Below are 12,855 nucleotides of genomic sequence, written 5' to 3'. Positions count from 1 at the left end.
AGGACGAGCTGCTGTAGGATTTGTGCCAAATTCAAAGACGTTAAGGATAAAATCAATAACGCTAGTGAAACCTAAGTAAATGAAGAAAACGAATGATAAAGCTGGCGAAGGAACAAAGGGTAACGTGAAGTGGGGGAATAAAATGTAATGTAATGGCAAGATATGCCATATGGCAATCAGCTCTGTCACAGAAGAGTTATAAAAGATGGTGAAACTACAGTGAAATGAATCCGTATGTAATTCCAAAATTATAAATGATAAACTTTTTTACTTTTGCTAACGGACCTAACGCGTTTATTCCATAGCGTTGGGCCCATAATTAGGAATTAGGAATTATGTTTCTGGGCATTACTGGCACCTATCAGCACTTGACGTAATAGCCCTTTTGTGGGCCTGAGCCGCTCCAACGCCATCTATTAGCGACCAGCTGAACTACGTCCAGTCTAGTAACGAGCTCATGCTCAGCGCCCTGTCTCTAACAGGCGTATCAGAAGGTTTCTAGACCTAGTGGCTGCCACATCTCTTATTCACGTGACTCCCCAGTTTGCCTCACGACCCTAGGTGGACGCCGAATCAAACCCTGCCAGGAATTGAACCCGAGACCACTCGGACGTAAGTCTAACGCTCTAATCACTAGAGTACGGTGTTCCATCATTGCCAGCATCTACGGCCTTTAAAGCCCGTCACTATGAGAGTGACGTTTCTCGACGATCATACTTTCCAGGAAGTCGATTGTATGTTTTTGGGTTAAATGTCCAACCAAGAACATATTATTTCTTTTTATTATTCTCAATAAATTCCATGTACGATTTTTGGGTGTGAGAAACCAACGACTTATACATGGTCAATCTACGTGTTTTCCCCTTTAGGCTTACCAAAATGTGGCAAACCCTAATTTAATAGCACTGAGTAGTTTTATTTCTTAATTTCCAAATTTATAAAAGAAATTACACCCGGGCAGATGTCACACACTTCTAAACGACATTTGTTTTTGGCTTTTTGGGTCTATGATTTGACATATTCAATTATAGCTACTGGAGAACGTTATAAAATTTCCTAACTCCAGCAGAAATCGAACCTGGGATCAAATGGACCAAGAACACGCAAGCTTACCATTGAACAATATGGGAACAGTTTTAATCTCTACTTCTTTATAAACCTAATGATTTCTCGTGTATTAACGAATCACGTTTCAAGATGGCGGCATCCGTAGTACAGTTGCATTAAGCTGTTATATTATATCAAATGTTTCAGCAGAGTGGAATTTGAACGTGTATGATATCACGTTGTATGCAACTTTTGGGTTGGTTACAACATTTATTACAACTGTTCTAAAACACGTTCTATTCCTATCCAATATTATTTGCATCAAAGAAAACAAACGAAAATCACTGTGTGGTGGCGCTAAATGTGGATATAGGAAACTTATTAATGCCTACAAGCAGCATCGTCTTTTGCGTAACTATAAATTTAAAGAATATTACAATTAATACAAACACAAAGAAGCCTTGGAAAAAAAAAATGTGACTGAAGTTAGACTGGCAAGGCCAGAGATTGCACGTTGGTGAGCGTTTAGATTTCATTTGTACGGTTCATATTTTCAATTGCTCGTTTATTTTAAGATTTACGAATTGAAAGCTTACTTTTAAATAACTGCCTCAAGCGAGTACCGCGTTGCACTTTATGCCTACCAACCAGGGGTAAAATTGAGGGGGCATGCAGGCGGAGGTCGTTACCCCACTTCCAAAAATATCTATGGTGTCCCCCCACTTTCTAAGATATTACAATGGACAAAGATAGGCACAGGGGACGCGTCCCCCTACCTTTTAGATTCACTTTTACCCCTGCTAGCAACAAGTGTGACAGTTGGATGAAGAGATGTAAACAAATAAACAACAAAATTAAGTTTTGTGCTGATCGTTTGTAATACGTGTAAAATTTTTAGCCAACTTATTTGAACAAACGACTGTCAAAGATATGTTTGATACAACATTTGATGGAAAACACTGACCATGTATAACTGGCTTTAGGTACTTTTTTTTTTTAAGAGGATGGAATCCGGAAATGTTAATTTTGATGCATGCTAATCAAGGAGAAAAGAAATAAACTTTTTTTTTTAGTTCATGAACTTCAAAACAAAGAAGTTTAAGTAAATGTTTGGTATAGGCCTATACATTAAGATGAAGTATACATAAAAAAGATTCCCATAGGCTACTTTCCCAAATAAAAGCATTAAAAAGCAAATAAGAGCAAATAAAAGCAAAAGATTTCCCAAATAAAAGCATTGCAATAAGAAAGATAATTATAAAAACAAGTAAACAAAAATAGCGATGTGTATCTGTTGCCATTTTGTTTTTTTTCTTTTCCAATGTACCTCGATGGAATTCCCGCCAATCCATTATTGTTTAGCATGTACCGTTGTTTTAAAGAATCATTTTGTTTTAATTGTATTGACTATTCAGAAGATAGTCTCAATTAAGAATTAAAATTAGTTAATTGATGAAATAATAAGAGTATATATCTACATATATACTGCAGAATCTAACGAATGTTCAATGCCAGGGTCAAAACTGGAACACAATTGCGTGATTATCCCGTTTACTTTTCGCGTTATATCACATTGAAAAAGAAGAAGAAGAAGAAGAAGCGAAGAAATCACAAGGCGGGAAGAAAAGTTGTAAAAAAAAATGGAGGGAGGAATATGTAACGTTTCACTACGCGTATCAGATGTCGCTGTCATTCTGTAACAAATGAAAGTCGAAGCACGAAAGTCGAAGCCGACGCGGAAGTGTTGTGGTCATTCACCTGACGTATACATACATATATGTTGGAGTATCTCTCTCTATACTGTATGTACCGTTATGCATTCAGCATTTTTACTTATTACTCTCCGCTCTTTTCCCTTTCTTGCGTGTACATCGTCAAACAACATTCCGTACGTAATCAAACCAATAGAAGTGGCTCCTCCAGCCATCCAGTTCTTCTTCTTCTTTTTTTTAACTTGTTATAATACAAACGCCGCTGCTGCTGACATCTGGCGTCTTTGATGTTGAGCGGTTGAAGAAATGTTACATAAAAACAACCATAAGGGTTTGCCACGGTCTCTTTAACTCTCTACACCTGTATTTTGGCTCTGCCTTCGTCTGACTCTACTAACCCAGCTATTTTGTCATCCTTTTCGACTAGCTTCTTACTGTTATAGAATACTGGGCTTTTAATATATGTCATATTTCAAAATGTCTTAATATACCCTAGCAATACACTTAGAGTAATAGTTGGGAATTAAAAAAAAATAATAATAATAATACGTGGCGCAACAAAGTTTAAAGTTGCTGTCGTTAACAAGTTTTTTTTACTTCTTTTACGTCGCATTCTCAACCATAATTTTATTTCTTTCGTAGATGTCACGTTAGCAATTGGCTAATCTACTATTTCCCCCTGTTCAAGGGTGCCAATCTCTGTAGCTTTGCGGGAGGGGGGACATTCAGATGTGTTTGATTGTAGACAAGGGTCTAAGAAGGCATATATGAGCATTTTAAGACAAATTGAATTCAAATTATGCCAAATATTGTATATTCATAAAAAAACATAACAATAGAAAATACATACAAAAATACATATTCATAAAATACATGGCGCCCACAGGAGCATTGAGGAACTCGGGTCCCCCGCAGAAGCGTCATTTCAGATTTTGCTTGGTGGGGGCAAAACCCCTTGATATAAGTAAAAATTCGCGTTTTTCACTCATTTGCTACTACTCTATCGATAAAATCTATATAAATTTCAAACTCAGGAGGGCAATTGCCCCTCCCTGCCCCCCTAAATGTCTTCCCTGGCCCCCAGAATCGGTACCATTGCCCCTGTTGGGTTTACTGTCTGTGCAACTAGGATAGTGTGCCGTAATTTCTACTTTGTGTAGTGTAAATTAGGAGCTTTTGCATACCACATTATCTTCTGTTCACTTTTATCATAAGAATTGCTGTTTTTAAATTCATTCATTAGGTCTAGTCTTCTTCTTCTTCTTCTTCCCTTAGCTTCTGTCATATTTATGATAAGACAATTTCTTCTCTAGTATATCCTAAGCCAGTGGTTCTCAATCTTTTTTTTTTTTTTTTTTTTTTGACTGATGGCACACTACTGAACGTACAGGACATCACGCACATTAGTTTGATATTTTATTATAAATAATAATAATAATAATAATAATAATAATAATATCTATTATAATAGTGAAACCAATTAGTTTTTATGATGACTATGTAGCACCGAGCATTATTGCAACCACTGGAGGGGTTAACTGGTACAGTCTGTCTCGATTTCAACTAATTATTATTAAATCCTTCATGATTTTTAAATTTTAAAATTTCGCGACACACTTTAGAGGACTGCGTGACACATCAGTGTGTCGCGACACATCGGTTGAGAACCACTGTCCTAAGCAGCTAACTTTCCCTCTTTCTAACTACTTCTAGTATTGCTCCTCTCTCTCTCCCCCAAATTTGGCTAAACCCTTCCTCATTGGATATTAGTTTCACAAAGCAAATTTTATCAATTCTTCTCCACACTCATGATTATAATGATTCTTCCCCACACTCATGAAGAACAGCCAGGGGTGCACCACGTGGTGGTCCATCGGGTACGGACTCCTCTCAAAATTTCGTAACTCGATACATATTTGTATTGTATACTTTGTTAATAAAACTATTTTAGTTTAGCAGAGAAGTAATTGGCGTAGTGTAAAGATTTAATCATCTGTACTCTTTCTTTTCTTAATAATAATAATAATAATAATAATAATAATAATAATAATAATAATAATAATAATAATAATAATAATAATAATAATAATAATAATAATAATAACCCAGTTGTTTTTTGTTTTTTTTTTCCTGAAAATATACGTGGTAATACTTAAGAATTACTTATCGTCCTTTCCGGTGCTGAATAACATCAGTTTAATACGTACTAGTATCGTGTAGCATTGGATCCTCTGAACCTTTCCCAACAAACATTTCTGGCTGCGCGCCTGAGAATTGCCTTACAATGTTCACATTCCATGAAATACACATAAATTTTGGAGGACATTTCATTTATTGATTTATTAATTTGCAATTTCTATTTTTCTAACGGGGCCGCGGTGGCTGTGTTGCCCTGCCCGCTGGTCTAGTGGCTAGCACGTTCGCCTTTGGTGTACCGGGTCTCGGTTCAATTCCTAGTGGAAGAACCTTTGAAATTTTAAGTGATCTGGATATGTATGTGTTCGAGTCCCTGTCGAATTTGATAAAGGTTAAAAAAGGCCTTGTATACGAGGAAACTCTGGTTGCTCAGAAAACTTAGGTATGATCGGTTGATCTTTTTTTAAAAAAAAAAAAAGTAGTAGAGCGTTCACCTCTGGTGAATGGGGTCCTTGGTTCGATCCCAGCTCGTGCCAAGTGAACTTTGTGGTGGACAAACACCGTGGGCATGAGTTTTCTCGGGGTTCACCCGTTCCACTTCCTTTATTCCATCATTTCCTTCACTTTCCATCATCACCGTCTCATTTAGCTTAGCATAATCGTGGAACGTAAAACTTCAAAGATTTCATTTCAATTTCTCTATTTTTTCTCATTTCCTCCTGGACAATTCCAGTGTGGGATAAAGTTTGTTTGGACGTTTATTTTACTTTTAAAAGAGAACATGCCCACGTAAAAGAGAACTTTTGGTAACCGTGTAAATATGTGAATTTACTTTATGTAGTTCCATTATGCAATGCGGACCTAAAAGGTAAAAACTTGGGGACACCCAGAACCTAGACTATGATAAGGTATATCATGAGTTTATACTTTTCCATGCGTCCTGAAGGAGTTTTCAACTTAACTCTCTCCCAATGAATCTTATGGCTAGGTTGAGCGTTGATATTGTGAACCTGAAGTATTGTTTTATACATTGCATAACAGAAAAACTGAAACTTAAACTATATGTAATGTTTCAAAAAAATTCCAATAAAGAATAAAAGGCAACAATTAGTATACACTTTAAAAAATATAGGGTCTATAAATAATAGCTTCAAGTATTTTTGTCACTCAAAAAATTGAGAGTGCGTAGGCACCATCAGCCCCATGTTAGATACGCCACTGCTATTTTTTTTATATCGATACCTTGATTATTTTGTTGCAACTAACCAGTGGCGTAAAGAAGGGGCAGTTCGAGGTTTCCCCCCCCCTCCTTGATACTATGCAAAAATAAGCATTAGCCATATGAAGATGACTGTACAAATATCTGAAATTAAATGAACTTGCGAATTTAAACTCCCTCTTGACAAACTTCTGCGTACACCTCTGTCTGTAACCCAACTAACTCACCTTGCAGCCCTCACAGGATGTGACCCCGTAGTGGTAACCTGACGCCTTATCTCCACACACTTTACAAGGAACAAACGATTTGGTGGGGGTGTTGCTATTGGAATCGGCAGCTGCATAGTGTTGCTCTAGAAAGAAAAAGTAAATAAATAGGCTATTAGATCCAGAAAGAAAATTGAAAGACACTAATAAACACAACTATTCCGCAACAATTAAGTACTCATATTTATGAAATAAATATATCTCAAGGGTTGAAATGAATAATTTTGTTTTTGATACCACAAATTTACAGGTATTATTATCTATATATATAAATACCGGTGTATGTGAACAAAAAACTTCAGATCCAAATCAAATTTTTGAGGTAGATGCAGTTCTGGCCTGTTAGTGTTTTTAGCTATTCACTTTGACGATATAACGTAGGGGAGGAGGAGGGGGAATTATAAAAAATAAATAAAACTTAATAACTCTTGAACCAAACGACTAATCTCGATCAAATTTTCAACATAGATGATGACGTTCGTGCCTGGAATGGATTTTACCATTTCACTTTGACGGAATAACATAGGGGATATGCAGGAGGGAGATATACAAAAATCAATAAATATAAAAATAAAAGTGACCGTGTTCGTGAGTTGAACCACACTATGAGTTGAAATCTTGAACCACACTATCGATCTCAATCAAATTTTTAACATAGATGAAGTTCGAACCTGGTAAGTTTTTTATTATTTCATTTTGATAGTGGAACTTAGGGGAGGGAAGGGGAGGAGGGTAAATATATGAAAATGATTAAAACTTAATAACTTGAACCACCCGACCGTTCTCGATCAAACTTTCAATATAGATAAGGTTCGAACCTAGGATGTTTTCGTTATTATACTTTGACGGCACAATGTAGGGGGGAAGGGGACATGTAAAAAAAATATAAAGGAGACTGTCTTTGTGACTTCATCACTCTTAAACCACCGAACCGTTCGTAATCAAATTATCAACATACATGACATTCGGGGCTGGGATAATTTTTATCATGCTGTGCCCCGCAACATGGGGAGAGGAGAGGGATATATAAAAATTACCGAAAATGACCAATACCAAAGAGCGCTTTAGTAATAGTAAAAATGGAACATCTTAGTATTTTTCCTTAATTTAACCCAGCGAAATCAGGGTTCGTCTTAGATTCGAGGACGTCTTAAATTCGAGTAACTATCGAGAAATTCTTAATTTAAAGTATTATTAACGTGTTATTAAAACTACTTTGCTACCAATAAATATTTTCAATTTTGTATCATATTCAATCATTCACACGACAATAGTATCCTGACGTGCAGGTTTGCTAGTTATTATTATTATTATTATTATTATTATTATTATTATTATTATTATTATTATTATTATTATTATTATTATTATTATTATTATTATTATTATTATTATTGTGATTCAGAAAGTAGTGCCTCCAAGGTTTTGGTATCCTGTGAGCCACTACTTTTTAAATAGCATTATTATTTAATTTTAATAACTGTATATTAAAACTAAATACAAACTAAATACAACTATATACAACTACTATTTAAAAAGTAGTTCACATGATACCAAAACAGCACCATTCGTAATAAACGCAGTTGAGTTCATTCCTCTAGTCGGTGACTTAACTTAGATTTTTGTTGGAAATGTTATTCTGGCAACACTGTAATTTCTATGGATAGCAATACTGAAAATTCTTCAGATTCATATTTTCTGTTGTAGAATAACATTATCTGTGATTGTGGTAAGTTTCTCTTGAGGTCTGGTCTTCAGTGCATGCAACATGTATCTCCTTCAAGGTTTTTACTGGACGCAACGAGTTAAAAATGTACATTATGCAATGACTTTAGTAGAGATTTATCAATTTTTTATTATTTCAGCAATTCCAGGGCCATAGCGGACTTAACTACTACGGTGCCGCATCTCCTATTTATAACCTCTATATGAGGTTACAAGAACAAGAACAAGGATTGTGGTAAGTTGCATTTCATTATCTCCTTTCACTTATGAAAGACAAGCGAAAGAAAAATGGTAAACTTTGTATTATTTTCACTGGCAGGCTCTCTTACGACGTTGAAAAAGATTGAAGAAATAAACTCTGCCCGAGCAAAATCACAGTAGGTTTCTGTATGCTTATTAGAAAATCGTATCGGATATAATATACATGAAGCTGCATCAGTTCCCAAAGGAGCAGGACGCTCATACTTCTAGGGATTATTCATTGAGTATGTACGAACTTACAAAGGGGGTAACAAAGCGACTTTTATTTACTTATCGACTGATACGAAAATAAAAAAGAACGTACCTGTATTTTATATCTGCATGTGTAGTGCCCTTGTACTTTATCTATGACTATGTGTGTGTGTGGGGGGGGGGGGTTTAACGCATATCGCATGTCTTGTGCACATTGATACTTCTTACTATTGCACTACGTAGAAAATTTATGGTATTTCATGTAGAAGTGGTAATAGAACACAGAAGAAACGCAGATCAATGGGTTCTAATATATACTATTATTATCGTATCTTATAAGAATCTTAACTACCACTTATCGATTTGCATTAATTGCTTTATTTTTAATTTATTTATTTATTTAATTTAAAGAAAGGAATAACAAACGTAAAAAGGAGGTGTACTGTATGAGAACGCTGTCTTCAACTCTGAGATTTTTTTTATTACTTAAAAAAATAAAGATAGGTCGCAAATAAAATGAAAACAAGCTTATTCCGGTACCAGTATTAAAATGTCCCGTTCCACAACGCAATTATGATTACGGGAACTGTCTATGGAAAAAGGCAGGCTGAATAAGATGAGATGCGAGAAGGGTGCGCCAAAGCTTATTTATAACAGTAACTGTTCCCGCTAGCAATGCACGCTGCTGCCACCTATCAAAAAGAATAATCAACTATTTATACGGTGTATCATAAAAAAGAGAAAGGAAATAAAACACTTCTATTATTCGATCGTAAACGAGTAAAATTCTTCTAAAAATATTTTTCTTAGTATTTGGTTACGTGTAGATGCGCCGTAAAAAAGAAAAAAAAAGGGGAGGGAGATCAAATTCACACAAATATTAGCATACCACTCGACATATGAACATTTTTGATAAAGCAATAAACTCATTGCTCAAAGAACCGGCAGATGGCCAGGAACGCCGATCCTGGGGGGCCCAGAAGTCCGACCCCCCCCCAAAGCTGATGTGAGCCCCGTTATTTTATTTAAGAATATACAATATTTGATATAATTTGAATGCAATGTCTTAAAATCCTGATATATGGCTTCTACATGTAAATGCCCGCCCCCAAATTTACAGAAGAATCGGCACCCTTGCAGATGGCGTTAGTTGACAGAGCCATAACTTGTGGAGGGCCCCTGGCATTCGAGGGGGGGGGGCACTTTGAGACAAAATTTTCTTACTCCATTTACAATACGAACATGAACTTCTAAACGAAAAATCAAACAGGTTCACTACAGTACATAAACAAAATAGCACACAAAAGGTAAATAAAACAAACACAAGTCATGGGCCCATTTTAGTAAAAAAAAATGTCTACTATTAGGGGCCCTAGAAATCATATTCATTCGTATGGCTTTGAGATTTGTCAATATTGTCCCCTTAATTAATTTGTCATATGTAGAAGGTCCCAGGGGCGTGCGGGATGGCCCACAGGCTCCGGGGGCCCACAAATATTAAGAGAAAGATGGAAAGAAGTGACATATTTTCGAATTTTGCGGGAGGGCCCAAGATAACTTTTTCTAGAGTTGCGAAATATTAATGTTTGCCACCCCGTTCAGAAAAATCGAAGTTACGGCGCTGTTAGTTGGGTTGGGAGATGTGTGGTTCTTGATACTGGTGATAATTCCAGAACCCAGACAGCAATTTAAACTTGCTGCAAGTTGCCACAAACTTGCTGTTGCAAGGTAAATTAGCTTGCCGCAAGCTATACTATGCAAGCCAATTAGCTTGCTTTAAGCTTGCGGCAAGCTAGTTAGTTACATCTGGGCAAGGCTTGGGGCAAGCTTGTCTTCACAAGTTAAACACAAGTCAAATTATCTCAAACGCAAGCCAAGTATAAGCGTATTCTCATCAATGGCAAGCTTTATTAAGCTTATTGCAAGCGAAACACACGCCAAAGAAGTTATATGGAATCTTGCACTAAGCGAATTTAGATAAAACAGTATGAAATCAGTATAATTTAACCGTCTGACTAAATCTATGCTACAATATACTGTTCCCTCACTTCCCCAATATTGAAGCATATGCACAACCATGAAAACACCCAACTCTCCCATCCGCTTCTGCAAAACATCAAAATAAGCAAAATTGTTACGGTTTAGTTGTGACACGCAACGCGCCGTTGCTTCTTACAAATATCTAACATGTTGTTATATTAGTGGCGAGTACTTGAAATTTCTACCTTTTTATATAAAAAGGCAGAAAAATGTTTATAGTTTAAACACAGCGTTCAGATAAAGTTTATAGTAAACTGTAAGCTAAACTTGAAGTTTATATTAAAATATCTGCAACAGTTCTGTATTCTTTCGCGAAATACGTAGGCTCAAATCTGCTGCCATCTATGTTCACATTTATGCTTTATACGTAAATACTACAATTCGTTATGCCTCATAGTTACCGAAATATGAGGAAATAAAGAGCGATATTATAGGTACGTGGGACTAGAGTACTAGAGTGCTAGACGGAACAATTAAAAAAAATAATTAAGTTTGTCCTTTATTCAAGCTGAATGCTAACAAGACACTAACAACGCGAACACTACCTTATCGCCGAAAGTAAGGAGGTCAGCGTCACGTGGATTTTGAGAACAACTGAAAATCGAAAGCGCGCTGGCTTTTTACTTCAATCTAAAGAAAAGCGTCTCGCAAGCGAAGCGTGGGTTGCCCGCACTACGGCTTGCGCTAAGCAGAAATAAGCTTTTGTGTATAAGCCAAAGCGAAATAAAATCAAATAAAAGCGATAGGCAAGCTTGCGGCAAGCAAACATGCTGTCTGGGAAGATTTTCTCTCGGGAATAGGGGGGGGGGTCTTTGAACTAAGCAGGGGTAAAAGTAGTACTGTGAAAACATTGGTAGTTAGTGTTGTCCACGAGACGAGGCAAAACGAGACATAAGGTTTTCTTGTCTCGTATTTTTTTTTAAATTTCATCTCATTTCGATTCTCGAAAACATTTTCTCGTCTCGTTTTTTTAAAAAAAAACATATATGTATAAATTTTATGCCCTGGTTTTTATCTTCATTTCATTTAGAAGTTATCAAATCTTTCCACATGTCGAAAGGTCCACGAACCGTGTAAAACAACATTGAAGCCACTTTTATCATTGGAGTATACTGTATGAGGACTTGTGTATCTTTAACCTTTTCAAGATTTATGATATATGTCGAACATGACAAACATACACGTCATTCGAAAACATGTGATTTGAGGAGCTCGTCAAGTTGATGAGGATCATGACGTAATCTGTTTGGGCTTCAAGAGTACAAAGCAAAAGACTTATTTTGTTATCTCGCAAATGCTGTCTAAGAGGTTTTATAGCATCCAAGAATATTATATATATATAGTGGCGGATCCAAGATATGATCAAGGGAGGGGCTAAACCATAGTTTGCCGTTTTATCCAGTGTAAAGCAGGAATGAAGCCCATTTTATCCAGTGTAAACCTGAGCCGCTGTATATATATATAGTCGTTGACATGGTCATCAGACAGAGTACACGTATTATGGCTTATTTCCTTCTTCTTCTCCCCTCTACAATTTCCTTTTCATAAGGAGAGAGGAGAGAAGAAGACAGAGTCTGTCCAGAAGGGCCTAAAGTTTTTAAAAAGGATTTTTCTCAGAAAAAATCCCAATTTTCCTTGTATTTCCCTTTTCAGATATATGATATGGACATGCAAATGGTACCGTTTGGAAGGTTGCTTTATTCAGAAGAGAATGAGGTACGAACCAAAATTCTAGATAAACTGTGATGATACAGTTGCTGCTTGGCTGGAAGTCTAAAATTTACCTTAAAAATTCCAAAATCCCAAGAGGAATAAACGTTGATAAATGGTCATCATTATGTTCGTACACTTACTTTATCAATGTAAAGTTTTTACTCTCTGAATCATGTTACATTAAAACAGTGTTTGGGATCTGACTTAGGTGAACTAGTATTGACTCGAAAAAAAAACTCACTAGACTAAAAAAAAATGTCTTGTCTCGTCTCAAAAAAAGAGACGAGATCTGTCATGTTTCTCGCCTCAGTTCAAATTTGAAAATGTATATCACGTCTCGTTTCCGAGATGAATCGAGAAATTTCTAATCTCATGAACAAGATTGCTTATAATACTGAATAACACGGCCCAATAAATTTGACAGACAAGGCTAAATCATATTTATTATCGCGATTAGAGTGTTTCTTCCTAATTAATAAAAATATGTATGGTTGAAGTGGATAAAAATAAGGAATGTAATTTAATTGCAACAAATATTATGGAT

General features: G+C 36.1%; 1 protein-coding gene across 3 annotated transcripts in view; it reads right to left on the bottom strand.

Annotated features, from left to right (window-relative positions):
- Positions 1-12,855, bottom strand: part of LOC145662288 (ecdysone-induced protein 78C-like) — a 435,634-nt gene that overhangs the window by 31,618 nt on the left and 391,161 nt on the right. For all 3 annotated transcript variants that reach the window (XM_081727699.1, XM_081727698.1, XM_081727697.1), the window contains one exon: positions 6,342-6,466. In XM_081727699.1, coding sequence (XP_081583825.1) covers positions 6,342-6,466 — 125 coding nt within the window. The remainder of the gene's footprint in view (positions 1-6,341; positions 6,467-12,855) is intronic.

This window comes from Thermobia domestica, chromosome 10 (genome assembly GCF_964235325.1).
Source record: "Thermobia domestica chromosome 10, izTheDome1.hap1.1, whole genome shotgun sequence".
NCBI classification, from domain to species: domain Eukaryota; kingdom Metazoa; phylum Arthropoda; class Insecta; order Zygentoma; family Lepismatidae; genus Thermobia; species Thermobia domestica.
The sequence above is the reverse complement of the archived record's forward strand: the minus strand, read 5'-3'. Positions and strand labels throughout refer to the sequence as shown.